Source organism: Eschrichtius robustus, chromosome 2 (genome assembly GCF_028021215.1).
Source record: "Eschrichtius robustus isolate mEscRob2 chromosome 2, mEscRob2.pri, whole genome shotgun sequence".
Taxonomy (NCBI): Eukaryota; Metazoa; Chordata; class Mammalia; order Artiodactyla; family Eschrichtiidae; genus Eschrichtius; species Eschrichtius robustus.
Window position 1 is genome coordinate 47,295,370 of NC_090825.1, and position 21,903 is coordinate 47,317,272.

The window sequence follows — 21,903 nt, forward strand, 5'->3', positions numbered from 1 at the left end:
CGCCAACTAGAGAAAGCCCGCGCGCAGCAACAAAGACCCAATGCAGCCAAAAATAAATAAATAAATAATTTTAAAAAAATAAATAAATAAAATCCAAATATTCTCATTTCTAACCAATACTGGTGCTACAAATTCTAGCAGGAAGGACCCTTGGGTAATAATTTAGTTGGAAAGAAGGGACTGAGCATCTTGCTTAATCACATTTGTTTCAGGTGAGGGAAATGAAAGCCTCCCCAAGCTATCCTGTGCCATCACTGCTGTTGCCAACACACTGATTAACTCAGTAACCTCTAAGATGTTTTCTGGGCTATGCTTGTTTGGCTGCTTATAGTATGTTGACATCAGCAACTCCAAAGGCATTATTGAAAACACACGTTTTATCCCAGATCTCCATCTCTGAATCTATTATAAAGAGCTTGGTTTAGAGATCAAAAGATTAGCTTAATCTCAGTAATGAGAGTAAAACAAGATTTATTTTAAGGAAAGAGGACAGGCACAGTTATCCCCACACTGCAGAAGGCAGCTAAGGCAAGCGACTGACATGCACAAAATTATCCTACCTCTGTGGGTTTTCTCCTCAACCTCAATTTTGCAGGCAGTATTTTTTTCACTTTAAAGTCTAATAATCTGACATTTATCCCAAATTATCTGCTGCTGCATTTAGATAACTTCTCATTTTTACCATTTATAGCTCACTTTTGGAGAGTATTTAGCAAGCCTTCTGAACAGAAGCCTTCTGCAGCTTTGGGGGTAAATATGGTAATAGAGGAGCCAAAATATTACCCACAGATACTTTTGTTGCAACAGAGATGACTGATTTTTAAGTTTCTTCTTCCCACAATTAATGGCTTACTAATTATACAGAATATACTTGACTTTTAAATAAAATCCTTAGTTTTTCCTTTTGGTACAATAATTACCAACACAAGACTGACCCCTACTGGGAATATCTGTCCTTGTTACATGGATCATTACTTGGGAGAAGTGAAACAGCCTAAACTAGCCACTTCTAGGGCCTTAATAGATTATTGAATTCAATTCTCTGTGAAAAGGTTAAGAGTGAGAACTTTTTGAAATCAAAACTTTTTGAAATCAAAATCGTCTTTAAGCAGTTATTGTGTCTAATTATACTTGGTATTTTAATAGCAGAAAGTTTTAAGAAATTTACAAATGATGTCAGTGTATGTTTGTTATTAGTAAATGTTAATTAAATGTTAATTTGTCAGTAAATGTTAATTATTGCTTCAGATAATTATTAAGAGTTCAAACACTGAAGCAATATTACCCAGTCAGACTTGACCACCCTGTACATTCTTTAGAAAAGTCTTAAAATCTTTTCTAAGTAACAAAAAGCTTTTAAAGGATTGGAGTCTTTTAGGCCAAACTTGCATATGCACAAAAACCCAGGTTTAATAAATTATGCAGAATCGGTAAGCAAGAAGGCTGATTTCATTTTATATTTTCCTCTGTGCCTCATATTATGGTCTGTTTTCAGATCTCATGTGAAGTAGTTTTCAGTCACGTGATTCTAATCTTCAAAACAGCTTTCCATGGTTTGACTTAGTTGTTCTTTTTCTTAATAACTGAGTCAAATACACCTGATTCTAAAACATACATACATAAATAAAGATATCAGTTAACTAGAGATAAACTGGACTCATGGGCTCTCAGAAAGTCAGAGATTGCATTTTATCCCAGCCTAACTATTTTTAGCAATAAACTGCTCTGCTATCATGGTAAGTTATCACCATTGCCAAGATCCTTCAAAAGGTCACAAGTTCTTAGTGGAAACAGTAAGCAAAAGGCCTCTTTATTCCCATGTTGGATTAGCCTTACAACTGATCAAAATAAAAGTACTTCAATTTAAAAAATCAATTACAGTTTACTTATTTCTTATGAAAATAATCTTTAGTCCTTTTTTTTTTTTTTTTTAAGTAAGTCTTTGTTTTACTAGACTACTCAAGAAGACCACCATGTTATTACCATCAGAGAGATGCTGGCAGTAATATGTAAAACTTGCGGGGGCTGGGAGAGCAAATAACTTCCGTTACATTCTCTACAAGAGGCTCCGAATGCTATGAGCGTTCTCAGTTCTGGCCAGGAGCCCCAAAAGAGGTATTATAAAGTGAGTAGACCTAGCCAAATACATATATTATTTTTTATTTTGAAACAGGCACAGTTTATGGAAAATATAATATATTCTAGATCCTTGAAGCAAACGATTCACATAACAGTTCTCCAAGATGGAATTTACAAAAACTGTAAATAGATTTTTAACTAAATCTTAAATTCACTAGAAGTGATGGAACTTATGTAGCAACACAAACATGTACTAAACAACTGAAAGTGACATTTTTTATTAGGCTAGTACCCTTTTATCCCATTATTCTTCCCATTTTATTTCCTCAAATTGAAAGTTTGAGCATTAAGGTTAAGTAGACACTGAAACACAAAAAAGTCCATCAGAAGTTACTCATTACATCGTTAAATTAGTGAATATATCCTCCACTTATTCCAGGCAGTGTATTTTTTCTATGAAATTCAATAATAAATGCATTCCCAAGTTGATACAAATAAGCAAATTCTCTGTTTATGAATGTGGTACCAGATCCCAAATTTCAACTTGAATACCCAGGAGCAAATAATTTCTCTAAGGCTTGATAATCATAGTTTATATTTTACAGTAATTTGTTCGTGTGGAAGACCTGATATGCAATGATGTCAAGGTATTATACTTTTTTGCAGGTATACAGTGTTAAGAAGAAAGGAAATGCAAGAATGATTCCAAATGCCATAAAATTAGAATATCCTATGTCTCATTCTGAAGTGAATACTTCAAATTTAGGCAAATACTATGATGATGGCTAGACACACAGCTGAATTGCCTCTTAATACTTACTTTAGCAGGTAATAACACTCTTACTTTACTCCAGGATTTTAACATTTGCAGGTTTTTGCTCTTGAGGGTAAAAATAAAGATATAAGTTGATACAGCCATGCCCATTTAGTAAAGAGCCATTTTAACTGATTCCTCTTTTAATCATGATAAAAGATTTTTGTGACATTCCAAACATGGGAATATTTAGTTTCCTCTTCTTGTACATAAACAGTTCACAAATACTGGCTCTTTTTAAGTTATATTTCCTGTAAAAAGGTACAGAGACTCTCTTCTAGAGGTGGGAACCAGAATCAAGCTCCTGGACAACACAAATGTTAAGTCATGACCCATATGTCTATTACATTTGCTAGACCCCAGATATGACTTCCCCAAAGGCAGATGCAGGAACACAAAGATGTGTGAGAAATCAGAGTGATGAATGGCTGAATTTCATCACCATGCTCATACATGTGGTATATTCAACCTTAAAAAATTGCTGTATTGCTCTCAGATTTTCTATACGGAACACTCACTTGATAAATTCCTTATCATAGTCTCTCAGAGCACTGATAATCTATAGGATATTTTCTACTCATCATACCTACAAATAAAAGCAATTACACATAAAAATTAAAAATACCTTAAAAATCATACCTACAAGTAAAGCAAATACATGACTGCATCCACAGAGCTTCAAAGAAATACTTTGTTTTCATCACTGCTGCAAATTTTTTGTGGGAATTTGTGGGAAATGCAATGAAAAAATCTTCAGCAGATATCTGTAGACAGTGACCAGAAGAAACTGGAAGTGAATTCGGCAAAATGCTAGGTCAAGACAATGAAAACACTGCAAATCAAAAAGAAATTTGAGATACTAAATTTTTAGAAAGTATAGGCTGAAAAATAACATGTGAGCTTATAAGTAAGATCAAAAAAGTGCACATAAAAATATAAAACAGTGGGCTTCCCTGGTGGCGCAGTGGTTGAGAATCTGCCTGCCAATGCAGGGGACACGGGTTCGAGCCCTGGTCTGGGAAGATCCCACATGCCACGGAGCAACTAGGCCCGTGAGCCACAGTTACTGAGCCTGCGCATCTGGAGCCTGTGCTCCACAACAAGAGAGGCCGCAACAGTGAGAGGCCCGTGCAATGCGATGAAGAGTGACCCCCGCTTGCCACAACTAGAGAAAGCCCTCACACAGAAACGAAGACCCAACACAGCCAAAAATAAAATAAATAAATAAATATTTTAAAAATATATATATATATATAAAACAGTGCTCATTGGGAGACAATAAGACATCTTAGCAAGGAGCCTGGGCTGTGCAGTCAGAAAGAGCTGGTTGTGACTGCCTATTATGTTACTACCTACAAGATGGGTAATCTTGGGGAAGTTACCCAGTCTTAACTGAGTCTCTGTTTCCTGAGCTGTAAATGGATATAAATTCCATAATAGCGGATATAAGCATTTAATAGGAAACTAGACATACCTAAAGGGAAAAGTGCTGAAAAGGAAGAAAGACTGAAGAAATTATCCATAATGCAGCACAGAAAGACAAAACTATGGAAGCTAGAGGTTAAAACAGAGGATAGAAAAGATCTAAAATAGTTTAATTAGAGATTCAAAAGCAGAGTTGAGATTGTGACAAAGGCAATATTTAAAGTGATAAAAGACTTCAATCCTCTTAAGAGGCCCCACAGATCCCAAGTAGAATAACTGTTTAAAAAGCACATCATGTAAATTAGATACAGCATCATAAACTGCAGACCACCAAAGACGATGAGAAAATCTGAAAAAGCAGCCTGCCAAAAAAAGATACAATATCTGCAGAGGAATGACAATTAGAGTGGCAGTTGACTTCTCACCATAACGACAGAAACCAGCTACCAAAGGAATGATAACTACAATGTACTGAAATAAAATAACTATCAACCTAGAATTCTACATGCAGCAGAAATACCTTTAAAGAACGAGGGCATTCCTTATACTGAATGTACACTTAAAAATGGTTAAAATGGCCAATTTTACGTTATATATATTTTACCACAACTTTAAAAAATTTTAAATGTCACATACCAAAAACCATTTAATTATGGTGCTAACCACACTTTAAAGGGGTTAATTGTATGGTGTGTGAATTCTATCACAATAAAGCTGTTTTAAAAAAGAATAATAGCAAATAAAATGTTTTCAGACTAACAAAAACCAACAAACCCTTACTAAAGATAAATTCTAAAGAATGTACTTTCAGAAGGAAAAAAAGTGGTAAAGTATGTAGATAAGCCTATTAAACAAGGACTATATGTAATAACACGTTATGAGGTTTAAAAACAACAAAATTAAAATATATTACAACAATAATACCTAATTTGGGAGGGTGTTCTTAGTGCTTTCAAGTCCCTGAAGAGTCTGAGGAGGGTTAAAAGGTAATGACTAACTTTAAACTTTGATAAATTAGCATGCAAGATGTAATTTCTAGGGATCCAATAAGATTAGAAACAGAGTGTTTAAGTTTCAAATTAGTAGAAGAAAACATGAAATTATTTTTTTAACTCCAAACAAAGGCAAGAAAGTGGAGACAAAGTGTTAGAAAATTCAATAAAGATTTATACCAAAATATAAAGTAATTATATTAAATACAATTTGTCTAAATGTTACAATTAAAAATAAAGATTATCAAGTTGGCTTCTTAAAAAAAAATATTCCAACTGTATACTGTTTATAAGGTACAAAACTAAAATATAAGAATGCACAAAGATTGCAAATAAATGCATCACTAAAGATAAGGAGTGACTTTTCACAGTGGTTTAAAAAAAAGCAAAAGAGGGAAGCATGCAGGGATGTAGGGAAGAAAGAAGTATAAACTGTATTGTATCTATTGCTTCATAACAAATCACCCTAGATTAAATGGCTTAAAGCAACAAATATTATCTCATATTTTCTGTGGGTCCAGAATCCAGAAACAGTTTAGCTGAATCTCTCACAGGCTGCAATCAAGGTGTTAGCTAAGGCTGCCTTCATCTCAAGGCTCAACTAAGGGAGAATCCACTTCCAACATCACTCACATGGGGACTTCCCTGGTGGTCCAGTGGTTAAGACTCCACGCTTCCACTCCAGGGGGCGTGGGTTGGATCCCTGGTCAGGGAACTAAGAATCCCGCGTGCTGCGTGGTACAGCCAAAAAAAATCAAAACCGAAACAACATCACTCACATGGCTGTTGGCAGGCGTCAGAAGATCCACTTCCAAGATCACTCATACAGCTGCTGGCAGGCCTTCTGTCCTCACTGGCTATTCAGCAGAGATGTCAGATCCTTGCCTGAGGGGCCTCTCCATAGGGCAGTTCACAAGAGGGAAGCTGGCTTCCCTCAGAGGAAGCCCGGAAGAGAACAAGAGAGAGGGCCAGCAAGATGGAAGCCAGAGTCTTTGTGATCTAATCTCAAAAGTGATATCCCATCCCTTTTGCCATATTCTACTTGTTAAAAGTGTGTCATGAGATCCAAGGTCACACACTCAAGGAGAGGAGATTACACAAGGGCATAAACACCAAAAGGCAGGGATCACTGGGGACATTTTAGATGCTGTCAACCACAGAAATGAAAAACAAAAAGTGTCATTGTTTGCTTATTATGTGGTGAATGCAGAAAATCCAGAAGAATCACACTAGATATTTAGAGTGAATAGGAAAGTCTAGCAAGTTTATTGGGTACAAAAATCTGCACACAAAAATCAGTTTCTACTATATATAAGCAACAAACAGAAAATGGAAATTTAAAAATAACCCCATTGGACTTCCCTGGTGGTGCAGTGGTTAAGAATCCGCCTGCCAGTGCAGGGGACAAGGGTTCGAGCCCTGGTCTGGGAAGATCCCACATGCCGTGGAGCAACTAAGCCCACGTGCCACAACTACTGAGCCCACATGCCACAACTACTGAAGCCTGCACGCCTAGAGCCCACGCTCCGCAACAAGAGAAGCCACCGCAATGAGAAGCCCAAGCACTGCAACAAAGACCCAATGCAGCCAAAACTTAAATAAATAAATAAAAATTTAAAAAATAAAATAAATATAGAAAAAAATAAATAACCCCATTTACCATAGGAGCAAACAGTTAAATAATAACTGTTGACGCTAGGGATGGGTTCTATTATCTTTACCTTTTCATATATTTGAAAATTTTGGGACTTCCCTGGTGGTCCAGTGATTAAGACTCCGCGCTTCCACTGCAAGGGGCACAGGTTCAATCCCTGGTCGGGGAAGTTCCGCAGGTCATGCAGCGCGGCCATAAAAAAAAGAAAAATTTGATATTAACTTTTTTTTTAAGTATCAAATATCTAGAAACAAATCTAATAAAAGATTTGCAAACGTTTACAGAGAAATTTAAATTTTTTTCTCATTTATTCTAAACAAATGGAGGGATAAAGCATGTTCACGGACTAGAAGACTCAATATCGTAAAGATTGCAATTCTCTCCACATAGAGTTATAAGTTCACTACAATCAAAATCAAAATCTCAACTGTGTGTGCGTGTGTGTGTGTGTGTGTGTGTGTGTGTGTGTGTGTGTGTAGCCTGACAAGCTGATATTAAAATAGAACAAAAGTGAAAAAAGTCCAAAAAAATGTGGGAAAAGTCTTCAGCCATATTAATAACACAAAGTAAAACCATAATGAGATGCCATTATACATCCACCACACTGATAATTCAAACTGACAACAGCAAGTTTTGGTGATGATGGTAAGTAACAGGAACTCTTATACACTGCTGATGGGCTGTGAATTGGCACACCCACTTTGAAAAACTGGTTTTATCCACTCCTCAATTTCACATGTAGGTGGTGGTTATGTTTTATGATCTCTCTATAAGTATGTGATATTTAACAATAAAAAAATAAACTTAAGGGAAAAAAAAGAAAACAGTAACATATATTCCCAAAGATAAGCCACAGAAGAGGAGACTCTGGAAAGTAAATTCTACCTCAGGGAAAAAATAGAGCAGAAAGTAGATTTATTATTTGCTCTAAACAGAATTCCAAGGCCTAAGAATAAAATCCTGAAACACTAAAAATCTCCCATTACTTTCCACACTTGCATGATAAGGGGCACTCATACCAGTAGGAATACTTCTTTCCGTCTTTGAAGAGGAAGTTCACTGCAGGAGGCATTCTGCTACGAAAGAACAGAGGGGGGTCTCAAGTGTAAGGAAAATTCAGTCCAAAGAGCAGAGCAAGCCAATTAGTGAGTGTTGCTCTTAGCTTTTTGGGTAATCACTCTCAAAAGAAGCATTCCACCTGCTCCATAATTTAAGTGTACCACTATTTGCAAGAGGGAAAAGCTAAGGAAAAGAAATGGACAAAGCACCTCCTAAAGTCTAGTACAAAAGCCCAAAACTCACTTCTTATTTTATCATAGAAATAAATGATTGATGTGAGAACAATAGTTAAGGCGATGATGTTTAGCATCTGAAGATGCTCTCTGACTGACCTAGATATATATATTCTTTTTTTTTTTTTAATTTTATCTATTTATTTTATTTACTTTTGGCCGCGTTGGGTCTTAGTTGCCACACGCGGGATCTTCGTTGAGGCATGTGGGGTCTTTCACTGCAGCATGCGGTCTCTTCGTTGTGGTGCGCAGGCTTCTCCCTAGTTGTGGCGCACAGGTTCCAGAGCGCGTGGTCTCTGTAGTTGTGGCACATGGGCTTAGTTTCCCTGTGGCATGTGGGATCCTAGTTCCCTGACCAGGGATTGAACCCACGTCCCCTGCATTGTAAGGCGGATTCTTTACCAGTGGACCACCAGGGGACTCCCTGACCTAAATAAATGCCAAAAAAGAAACACCATGTACAGTATTAAAAAGAACAGTATTTATTTACATTCCATTTACTTTCAAAAGGATGAGGAAGCTGGAGAAAATATATTGATACTTATAAAGGAAGTAGTCTCATTTTACTTAACCCATTTGTGTTTTTCATGAAACAAAAAAGATTTGACTTAGAATCACAGGGCTAGTGAGACCAAAAGAATTTATCCAGTTCAATTTTCCATCTTTAGCCAAGACTGAAATTATACCACTGCAGGCAGATGAAAATCTACTTCACTTACAAGTAAACACTAACTAATATACACATCATAAAAGAACTAGCTTTCATAAAATCTGTCATAGCACCCAACAGATCTGCAATAAAAGACACAGCCATTGTAATAAAGAACAATAAGAATCTTTGTGCAACAGTGAAAAACAATTTACACAGCAGAAATCACAACTGGCTATTAGGTCAATAGCGTCACAGTAACAGTATCCAGTGTCGTTCTTATTCAAACATATACACTATTTTTCAGTCTTGGTTATCACAAAGACATCAGTAACTAGGATGTACCCACAAATATTTTATAAACACCATAGGAAACAACAAATAAAAAAATGAAAATACCCTTAAATTTTGTAACAAATTTAAAACATGTTAACTTTACCACTATATATTTGTCTCATTATTTTTAATTGGTTTGTACACTTTAAAAACAGCATTGAGTTTTATAAAAATACTGATAATGGCTCAACATTTTTTGAAGTCAGGAAATCTTTATAATTCAGTAGTCTGTGGTTTATGTGCTTGTTTCTTCCAACACCATAGTCCTCTAACCACCTATTTACTCAAAAACAACAGCAACAACAGAGGTCTTTAACAGCTATCCAAGTATTACATCCGAAAACTTCTAGTTCTTTGAAATGGTTGGAAGGGGTTTTTTAGTGCCCACATCAGCAGCTGTGGTTTTGCTTTAGGTTTTTCAGGAAACAGAAGTGCTTCACTTTCTGGTGTAGGAAATCGTTCTCGGTAGACTTCAGGATAGGACTTTTGAAACTAAAAAAAAAAAAAAATAATCCAAGAAGTGTCAAAAAAACAAAAGTCAATAAAATTGGGCACTGTAATTTTAAAATAAGCTTCCGATGCAATAGTTCCCTATTTTTGTTTTCTTTTAATGTTTACTGCTTTTCATCAGAAAAGAAAATAAGAAGAAAACAGATCACAAGTTCACTTCAACACAAATCCATTTCTTTTTGTTAAATCATTGGATTGCGCTTTCAATAGATCAGATTCATCTTTAATTTGATCTAATCTTCCAATAAACTCACTTTAGTCATACTTCTTAAAATTTCACCCCGCCAACTATAAACACACCTCCCTTCTAAAATATTCACAAGTAATTCTGACTTATGTTCTACACAGTCAAAGAAAATCTGGGCCCAACAACATTTCCCCATCTCCTTGCTTCTCCAGCTTAGCCCCCCCTGCTTCTACCCAAATGGAAAGAAAACATGCTGGTATACATTACTTTACAAAAAGCTTACAGAGAAGCAATATGTTTTTCCTTTGATCATCACCACTGAACTCTTCTCCAAAATTACTCTGAGAAAAACATGATGGGAATCTAGAACCCTTGTGCTTTGTGTATAATCTTATGTGGTGTGATCAGATATCAAGCTATACAGGATTCAGTCTCTAAAAATAAACACCATTCACTTGCTCTTGAATCAATACTTTAAAAATGATCAAGGTAGGACCTGTGCAGAAGGGGAGAGGCAGCACCTCCAAAGGAGGGCCACTGGAGCATGGAGTTCCGGAGTTCGGAGCCGTGTGGCTGACAGGGTCTTGGTGCTCTGGTAGGGTGTCAGGCCTGAGCCTCTGAGGTGGAAGAGCCGAGTTCAGGACATTGGTCCACCAGAGACCTCCCAGCCTCACATAATATCAAATGGCAAAAGCTCTCCCAGAGATCTCCAGCTCAATGTTAAGACCCAGCTCCACTCAATGACCAGCAAGCTACAGTGCTGGACACCCTATGCCAAACAAATAGCAAGACAGGAACACAACCCCATCCATTAGCAGAGAGGCTGCCTAAAATCACAACAAGGTCACAGACACCACAAAACACACAACCGGACGCAGTCCTGCCCACCAGAAAGACAAGATTCAGCCTCATCCACCAGAACACAGGCACCAGTCCCCTCCACCAGGAAGCCTACACATCCCACTCAACCAACCTTACCCAATGGGAGCAGACACCAAAAACAACGGAAACTACGAACCTGCAGCCTGCAAAAAGGAGACCCCAAACACAGTAAGTTAAACAAAATGAGAAGACAGAGAAATACACAGATGCTCCAGGTGAAGGAGCAAGGTAAAAACCCACCGGACTAAACAAATGAAGAGGAAATAGGCAGTCTACCTGAAAAGAATTCAGAGTAATGATAGTAAAGATGATCCACAATCTTGGAAATAGAATGGAGGAAATACAAGAAATGTTTAACAAGGAACTAGAAGAACTAAAGAGCACACAAACAATGATGAACCACACAATAAATGAAATTAAACATTCTCTAGAAGGAATCCATAGCAGAATAACTGAGGCAGAAGAACAGATAAGTGACCTGAAGATAAAACAGTGGAAATAACTACTGCACAGCAGAATAAAGAAAAAAGAATGAAAAGAACTGAGGACAGTCTCAGAGACCTCTGGGACAACATTAAACACACCAACATTTGCATTATAGGGGTCCCAGAAGAAGAAGAGAAAAAAAGAGGGACTGAGAAAATATTTGAAGAGATTATAGTTGAAAACTATCCTAATATGGGAATGGAAATAATCAAGTCCAGGAATCGCAGAGAGTACCATACAGGATAAATCCAAGGAGAAACACACCAAGACACATATTAATCAAACTATCAAAAATTAATACAAAGAAAAAATATTAAAAGCAGCAAGGGAAAAGCAACAAATAACATACAAGGGAATCCCCATATGGCTAACAGTTGATCTTTCAGCAGAAACTCTGCAAGCCAGAAGGGAGTGGCAGGTCATATTTAAAGTGATGAAAGGGAAAAACCTACAACCAAGATTACTCTACCCAGCAAGGATCTCATTCAGATTCAACGGAGAAATTAAAACCTTTACAGATGGGCAAAACTAAGAGAATTCAGTACCACCAAGCCAGCTTTACAACAAATGCTAAAGGAATTTCTCTAGGCAGGAAACACAAAAGAAGGAAAAGACCTACAATAACAAACCCAAAACATTTAAGAAAATGGGAATAGGAACATACATATCGATAATTACCTTAAATGTAAATGGATTAAATGCTCCAACCAAAAGACATAGACTGGCTGAATGGATACAAAAACAAGACCCGTATATAGGCTGTCTACAAGATATCCACTTCAGACCTAGGGACACATACAGACTGAAAGTGAGGGGATGGAAAAAGATATTCCATGCAATTGGAAATCAAAAGAAAGCTGGAGTAGTAATTCTCATATCAGATAAAACAGATTTTAAAATAAAGACTATTACAAGAGACAAAGAAGGACACTACATAATGATCAAGGGATCAATCCAAGAAGAAGATAGAACAATTGTAAATATTTATGCACCCAACATAGGAGCACCTCAACGCATAAGGCAAATGCTAACAGCCATAAAAGGGGAAATTGACAGTAACACAATCATACTAGGGGACTTTAACACCCCACTTTCACCAATGGACAGATCATCCAAAATGAAAATAAATAAGGAAACACAAGCTTTAAATGATACATTAAACAAGATGGACTTAATTGATATTTATAGGACATTCCATCCAAAAACAACAGAACACACTTTCTTCTAAGATATACAGATTGCCAACAAACACATGAAAGGATGCTCAATGTCACTAATCATTAGAGAAACGCAACTCAAAACTACAATGAGGTATCACCTCACACCGGCCAGAATGGCTATCATCAAAAAATCTACAAACAGTAAATGCTGGAGACGGTGTGGAGAAAATGTAACCCTCTTGCATTGTTGGTAGGAATGTAAATTGATACAGCCACTATGGAGAGCAGTATGGAGGTTTCTCAAAAAACTAAAAATAGAACTACCATATGACCCAGCAATCCCACTAATGGGCATATACCCTGAGAAAACCATAGTTCAAAAACAGTCATGTACCACAATGTTCATTGCAGCTCTATTTACAATAGCCAGGACATAGAAGCAACCTAAAAGCAACCTAAGTGTCCATCGACAGATGAATGGATGAAGAAGATGTGGCACATATATACAATGGAATATCACTCAGCCATAAAAAGAAACGAAATTGAGTTATTTGTAGTGAGGTGGGTGGACCCAGAGTCTGTCATACAGAGGGGTAACTCAGAAAGAGAAAAACAAATACCGTATGCCAATACATACACATGGAATCTAAAAAAAAAAAAAAAAATGATTGTGAAGAACCTAGAGGCGGGACAGGGATAAAGGCGCAGATGTAGAGAATGGACTTGAGGACACGAGGAGGGGGAAGGGTAAGCTGGGACGAAGTGACAGAGTAGCATGGACATATATACAGTACCAAATGTAAAACTGATAGCTAGTGGGAAGCAGCCACATAGCACAGGGAGATCAGCTCGGTGCTTTGTGACCACCTAGAGGGGTGGGATAGGGAGGTTGGGAGGGAGACACAAGAGGGAGGGGATATGGGGATATATGTATATGTATAGCTAATTCACTTTGTTATACAGCAGAAACCAACACACCATTGTAAAGCAATTACACTCCAATAAAGATGTTAAAAAAAAAAAGATGTTAAAAACAATTTTTAAAAAAGAAAGAAACTGGTGGGTGTGTTGAATAAAAGAGACTTATGAGACAAAAACAAAAACAAAAGCAAACAAACAAAAAAAAAAGATCAAGGTATGTATACCTGAAACTAACACAACATTGCAAATCAATTACACTTCAAGTTTTAAAAAAGATCAAGTTAAACCTATGCTGAGTTGAAAACTCTTCTCTGAAACCCTAGGCTGTGTTGTTTAATGAGAACTAAAAACTTTTAGTGATGCCTGCAGCAAGAAGTCAATTTGATAGTGGCTATGTAAAACCAAAGACTCTTATTAAATTCTGGACATTTTACACCTGTGAATTCAGTCTCATTTGCCTTCCAAAAAACTCCAGAGAAACTGTCCTCATTTGACAGCTTCTCTGAATTTAAAGTAATTGCTCCACTAACTCACATCATACCACACATCAAAACCAAGGACAAATATTAGAGAATAGCTTCATAAGTGAAGAGATCAATAATGGTAAAAGATCTACATTGGAGAATAAAGATCTGGAAAACTGACCATAATTGTGTAAATTAATATATGAAATAAATAATTTACTTTCAAAACTGCTCTGTCTCAGAAGATGAGATTCGTATGAAACCTATTAAAATAGAGAATAAAAAGAAAAAAAAAAAAACAACATAAGAATGGTAGGGAGAAGAAATGACTTGTGAAGAATATCCTTTTTACCTGCTTCAATTTTTTCTTCTTTTCTTTACTGGAGAGTTTGGCATCTGTGATGACTTCCTCCAACAACGCTGCCAGAGGTTCCTGAGAGCCGTATGCTCTTTGGTATTCAAATTCCTCTGGGCTAATTTGACGGCAAAATGATGGAGCAGACAGAGTGATATCCATATCAGCTCCTGGGTATTTTATCTGGGGCAAAGGGATTATTAGTGAAAGCGCATTTTCAAATAAATTTCAAAAATTAATTCACATCGTAGATCTCCTAGCAGGAATGATATGACATTCAATTTGGGGAAAACTATATTGAAAAGTAAAAAGTGTTTCCACAACTTCAAAAAAAATTCATGTAAAGCCACAGTTTCGCATATGAGTTTTTGCCTTTTTAAACCCCAAAGCCATTTTCATAAACAAAAAACCTTGTGCTCCCTTCTAATAAGATCTGAAATTTATACACAAACTGAACATATTGACTAGAACGATTCCAAACACACACGATGAACTATGGAGTTTCTTCCCACATCTAGAGAGTCTGTTCCTCCCTCCCTTGGGCACTGACAAAGGTACAAGTTTAGCTCAGCTGCTGCGTAGAGGGGAGTACTGTACCCATCTCCAAACATGTTCTTAGCATGAAACTAGTGAAAACAAATGTGCAGACACTACAGGGCAAAAGGCAGAAGGGTGAAATATGAGAGAAAAAGGTACCAAGATCTATAAATAAAAGCATCCATTAAAAATACTTAATTTCATCCAAATCAAAACTACAATGAGATATCACCTCACACAAGTCAGAATGGTCATCATCAAAAAAATCCACAAATGATAAATGCTGGACAGGGTGTGGAAAGAAGGGAACCCTCCTACACCCTTGGTGGAAATGTAAATTAGTACAGCCACCTTCACAGCACGAAGGTTCCTAAAAAAACTAAAAATAGAGCTACCACATGACCGTGCAATCCCACTCCTGGGCATATATCCAGAGAAAAACATGGTCCAACAGGATACATGCAACCCAATGTTCATTGCAGTACTGTTGACTATAGGCAAGACATGGAAGCAACCTAAATGTCCATCCACAGAGGAATGGATAAAGAAGATATGGTAAATATATACAACGAAATATTACCCAGCCATTAAAAAGAATGAAATAATGCCATTTGCAGCAACATGGATGGACCTAGAGATTGTCAAACTGAGTGAAGTAAGTCAGACAGAGAAAGAAATATCATATGATATGGCTTACATGTGCAATCTAAAAAGAAATGATACAAATGAACTTATTTACAAAACAGAAACAGACTCACAGACTTAGAAAATGAACTTATCGTTACCAAGGGGCAAGTGTGGGGGGAAGGGATAGTGAGGGAGTTTGGGATTGACATGTACACGCTGCCATATTTAAAATGGATAACCAACAAGGACCGACTGTATAGCACAGGGAACTCTGCTCCATGTTATGTGCAGCCTGGATGGGAGGGGAGTTTGGGAGAGAATGGATACACGCATATGTATGGCTGAGTTGCTTTGCTGTGCACCTGAAACTGTCACAACATTGTTAATCGCTATATTCCAATATAAAATAAAAAGTTAAAAAAACTTTTTCAGAGTCCAAGAGGTTCATCTTCTCAAAAATATAGCACCTACTGTTCTTCTGCAGTGGATAAAATTCCTACCATTACATTCATGTCTTTGGTTTAAGATTTTTCTTTTCCCAGAAGCCACAGTTAAAAATAAATGTGTTAAGAGAATACAGAAGAGGAACCAAGATGGCGGAGTAGAAGGACGTGCTCTCACTCCCTCTTGTGAGAACACCAGAATCACAATTAGCTGCTGGACCATCATCGACAGGAAGACACTGGAACTCACCAAAAAAGATAACCCACATCCAAAGACAAAGGAGAAGCCAAAATGAGATGGTAGAAGGGGCACAATCACAGTCAAATCAAATCCCACAACTACTGGGTGGGTGACTCACAGACTGGAGAACACTTATACCACAGAAGTCCACCCACTGGAGTGAAGGTTCTGAGCCCCAGGTCAGGCTTCCCAACCTGGGGGTCCGGCAACGGGAGGAGGAATTCCTAGAGAATCAGAATTTGGAGCCTAGTGGGATTTGATTGCAGGACTTCGACAGGACTGGGAGAAACAGAGACTCCACTCTTGGAGGGCACACACAAAGTAGTGTGCACATCGGGACCCAGGGGAAGGAGCAGTGACTCCAGGGGAGACTGAACCAGACCTACCTGCTAGTGTTGGAGGGTCTCCTGCAGAGGCGGGGGGTGGCTGTGGCTCAACGTGGGGACAAGGACACTGGCAGCAAAAGTTCTGTGACGTACTCCTTGGCGTGCACCCTCCCAGAGTCTGTCATTAGCTCCACCAAAGAGCCCAGGTAGGCTCCAGTGTTGGGTTGCCTCAGGCCAAACAACCAACAGGGAGGGAACCCAGCCCCACCCATCACCAATCAAGCGGATTAAAGTTTTACTGAGCTATGCCCACCAGAGCAACAGTCAGCTCTACCCACCACCAGTCCCTCCCATCAGGAAACTTGCACAAGCCTCCTAGATAGCTTCACCCACCAGAGGGCAGACAGCAGAAGCAAGAAGAACTACAATCCTGCAGCCTGGGGAACAAAAACCACATTCACAGAAAGATAGACAAGATGAAAAGGCAGAGGGCTATGTACCAGGTGAAGGAACAAGATAGAACCCCAGGAAAACAACTAAATGAAGTGGAGATAGGCAACCTTCCAGAAAAAGAATTCAGAAAAATGATAGTGAAAATGATCCAGGACCTCGGAAAAAGAATGGAGGCAAGATCGAGAAGATGCAAGAATTGTTTCACAAAGACCTAGAAGAATTAAAGAGCAAACAAACAGAGATGACCAATACAATAACTGAAATGAAAACTACACTAGAAGGAATCAATAGCAGAATAACTGAGGCAGAAGAACGGATAAGTGACCTGGAAGACAGAACGGTGGAATTCACTGCTGCGGAACAGACTAAAGTAAAAAGAATGAAAAGAAATGAAGACAGCTTAAGAGACCTCTGGGACAACATTAAACGCAGCAACATTCGCATTATAGGGGTCCCAGAAGGAGAAGAGAGAGAGAAAGGACCAGAGAAAATATTTGAAGAGATTATAGTCGAAAACTTCCCTAACATGGGAAAGGAAATAGCCACCCAAGTCCAGGAAGCACAGTGAGTCCCATACAGGATAAACCCAAGGAGAAATACACCGAGACACATAGTAATCAAATTGGAAAAAACTAAAGACAAAAAAAACTTATTGAAAGCAGCAAGGGAAAAACGACAAATAACATACAAGGGAACTCCCATAAGGTTAACAGCTGATTTCTCAGCAGAAACTCTACAAGCCAGAAGGGAGTGGCATGATATACTTAAAAGTGATGAAAGGGAAGAACCTACAACCAAGATTACTCTACCCAGCAAGGATCTCATTCAGATTCGATGGAGAAATCAAAAGCTTTACAGACAAGCAAAAGCTAAGAGAATTCAGCACCACCAAACCAGCTCTACAACAAATGCTAAAGCAACTTCTCGAAGTGGGAAACAGAAGAGAAGAAAAGGACCTACAAAAACAACCCAAAACAATTAAGAAAATGGTCATAGGAACATACATATCCATAATTACCTTAAACATGAATGGATTAAAAGCTCCAACCAAAAGACACAGTCTTGCTGAATGGATACAAAACCAAGACCCATATACATGCTGTCTACAAGAGACCCACTTCAGACCTAGGGACACATACAGACTGAAAGTGAGCAGATGGGAAAAGATATTCCATGCAAATGGAAATCAAAAGAAAGCTGGAGTGGCAATACTCATATCAGATAAAATAGACTTTAAAATAAAGAATGTTACAAGAGACAAGGAAGGGCACTACATAATGATCAAAGGATCAATCCAAGAAGAAGATATAACAATTCTAAATATATATGCACCCAACATAGGAGCACCTCAATACATAAGGCAACTGCTGACAGCTCTAAAAGAGGAAATTGACAGTAACACAATAATAGTGGGGGACTTTAACACCTCACTTACACCAATGGACAGATCATCCAAAATGAAAATAAATAAGGAAACAGAAGCTTTAAATGACACAATAGACCACATAGGTTTAATTGATATTTACAGGACATTCCATCCAAAAACAGCAGATTACACTTTCTTCTCAAGTGCACATGGAACATTCTCCAGGATAGATCACATCTTGGGTCACAAATCAAACCTCAGTAAATTTCAGAAAATTGAAATCATATCAAGCATCTTTTCTACCACAACACTATGAGATTAGAAATGAATTACAGGGAAAAAAATGTAAAACACACAAACACAAGGAGGCTAAGCAGTACGTTACTAAATAACCAAGAGATCACTGAAGAATCAAAGAGGAAATCAAAAAATACCTAGAGACAAATGACAATAGAAACACGACGATCCAAAACCTATGGGATGCAGCAAAAGCAGTTCTAAGAGGGAAGTTTACAGCTATACAAGCCTACCTCAAGAAACAAGAAAAAACTTAAATAAACAATCTAACCTTACACCTAAAGGAACTAGAGAAAGAAGAACAAACAAAACCCAAAGTTAGCAGAAGGAAAGAAATCATAAAGATCAGAGCGGAAATAAATGAAATAGAAACAAAGAAAACAATAGCAAAGATCAAAAAAACTAAAAGCTGGTTCTTTGAGAAGATAAACAAAATTGATAAACAAGTAGCCAGACTCATCAAGAAAAAGAGGGAGAGGGCTCAAATCAATAAAATTGAATAGAATGAAATGAAAAAGGAGAAGTTACAACAGACACCACAGAAACACAAAGCACCCTAAGAGACTACTACAAGCAACTCTATGCCAATAAAATGGACAACCTGCAAGAAATGGACAAATTCTTAGAAAGGTATAACCTTCCAAGACTGAACAAGGAAGAAATAGAAAATATGAACAGACCAATCACAAGTAATGTAATTGAAACTGTGATTAAAAATCTTCCAACAAACAAAAGTCCAGGACCAGATGGCTTCACAGGTGAATTCTATCAAACATTTAGAAAAGAGCTAACAGCCACCCTTCTCAAACTCTTCCAAAAAACTGCAGAGGAAGGAACACTCCCAAACTCATTCTATGAGGCCACCATCACCCTGATACCAAAACCAGACAAAGATACTACAAAAAAAGAAAATTACAGACCAATATCACTGATGAATATAGATGCAAAAATCCTCAACAAAATACTAGCAAACAGAATCCGTCAACACATTAAAAGGATCATACACCATGATCAAGTGGGATTTATCCCAGGGATGCAAGGATTCTTCAATATACGCAAATCAATCAATGTGATACACCATATTAACAAATTGAAGAATAAAAACCATACGATCATCTCAATAGATGCAGAAAAAGCTTTTGACAAAATTCAACACCCATTTATGATAAAAGCTCTCCAGAAAGTGGGCACAGAGGGAACCTACCTCAACATAATAAAGACCATATATGACAAACCCACAGCAAACATCATTCTCAATGGTGAAAAACTGAAACCATTTCCTCTAAGATCAGGAACAAGACAAGGATGTCCACTCTCACCGCTATTATTCAACATAGTTTTGGAAGTCATAGTCACGGCAATCAGAGAAGAAAAAGAAATAAAAGGAATACAAATTGGAAAAGAAGAAGTAAAACTGTCACTGTTTGCAGATGACATGATACTATACATAGAGAATCCTAAAAATGTCAACAGAAAACTACTAGAGCTCATCAATGAATTTGGTAAAGTAGCAGGATACAAAATTAATGCACAGAAATCTCTTGCATTCCTATACACTAATGATGAAAAATCTGAAAGAGAAATTAAGGAAACACTCCCATTTACCATGGCAACAAAAAGAATAAAATACCTAGGTATATACCTACCTAGGAAGACAAAAGACCTGTATGCAGAAAACTATAAGACACTGATGAAAGAAATTAAAGATGATACCAACAGATGGAGAGATATACCATGTTCTTGGATTGGAAGAATCAATATTGTGAAAATGACTATACTACCCAAAGCAATCTACAGATTCAATGCAATCCCTATCAAATTACCAATGGCATTTTTTACGGAACTAGAACAAAAAATCTTAAAATTTGTATGGGGACACAAAAGACCCCGAATGGCCAAAGCAGTCTTGAGGGGAAAACACGGAGCTGGAGGAATTAGACGCCCTGATTTCAGACTATACTACAAAGCTATAGTAATCAAGACAATATGGTACTGGCACAAAAACAGAAACATAGATCAATGGAACAAGATAGAAAGCCCAGAGATAAACCCACGCACCTATGGTGAACTAATCTACGACAAAGGGGGCAAGGATATACAATGGAGAAAAGACAGTCTCTTCAGTAAGTGGTGCTGGGAAAACTGGACAGCTACATGTAAAAGAATGAAATTAGAACACTTCCTAACACCATACACAAAAATAAACTCAAAATGGATTAGAGACCTAAATGTAAGACAGGACACCATAGAACTCTTAGAGGAAAACACAGGAAGAACACTCTTTGACATAAATCACAGCAAGATCTTTTTTTGATCCACCTCCTAGAGTAATGGAAATAAAAACAAAAATAAACAAATGGGACCTAATGAAACTTCAAAGCTTTTGCACAGCAAAGGAAACCATAAACAAGACGAAAAGACAACCCTCAGAATGGGAGAAAATATTTGCAAACGAATCAACGGCCAAAGGATTAATCTCTAAAATATATAAACAGCTCATGCAGCTCAATATTAAAAAAAAATCCAAAAATGGGCAGAAGACCTAAATAGACATTTCTCCAAAGAAGACATACAGATGGCCAAGAAGCACATGAAAAGCTGCCCAACATCACTAATTATTAGAGAAATGCAAATCAAAACTACAATGAGGTATCACCTCACACCAGTTAGAATGGGCATCATCAGAAAATCTACAAACAACAAATGCTGGAGAGGGTGTGGAGAAAAGGGAACCCTCTTGCACTGTTGGTGGAAATGTAAATTGATACAGCCACTATGGAGAACAGTATGGGGGTTCCTTAAAAAACTAAAAATAGAATTACCATATGATCCAGCAATCCCACTACTGGGCATATACCCAGAGAAAACCATAATTCAAAAAGACACATGCACCCCATTGTTCATTGCAGCACTATTTACAATAGCCAGGTCATGGAAGCAACCTAAATGCCCATCGACAGACGAATGGATAAAGAGGTTGTGGTACATATATACAATGGAATATTACTCAGCCATAAAAAGGAACGAAATTGGGTCATTTGTTGAGACGTGGATGGATCTAGAGACTGTCATACAGAGTGAAGTAAGTCAGAAAGAGAAAAACAAATATCGTATATTAACGCATGTATGTGGAACCTAGAAAAATGGTATAGATGAACCGGTTTGCAGGGCAGAAGTTGAGACACAGATGTAGAGAATAAACGTATGGACACCAAGGGGGGAAAGCCGTGGGGGGGTGGGAATGGTGATGTGATGGACTGGGCGATTGGGATTGACATGTATACACTGATGTGTATAAAACTGATGACTAATAAGAACCTGCTGTATAAAAAAATAAATAAAATTCAAAAACAAAAAAAAATTTTTAAATAAATAAATGTGTTGCCAAGAAGGGTTATTCCATGAAG

At 37.5% G+C, this 21,903-nt stretch overlaps 1 protein-coding gene across 2 annotated transcripts in view; it reads right to left on the reverse strand.

Annotated features, from left to right (window-relative positions):
* Nucleotides 1–8,852: 8,852 nt before the first annotated feature.
* The window catches only part of DEPDC1B (DEP domain containing 1B), a 111,011-nt gene continuing 97,960 nt past the window's right edge, over nt 8,853–21,903 (reverse strand). The window contains exons 10-11 of one of the 2 annotated variants that reach the window (XM_068533018.1): nt 14,204–14,389; nt 8,853–9,733 (exon numbers count right to left, since the gene is read on the reverse strand). In XM_068533018.1, coding sequence (XP_068389119.1) covers nt 9,572–9,733; nt 14,204–14,389 — 348 coding nt within the window. In that variant the 3' untranslated portion in view covers nt 8,853–9,571. The remainder of the gene's footprint in view (nt 9,734–14,203; nt 14,390–21,903) is intronic. The other variant, XM_068533027.1, reaches the window with a different exon arrangement.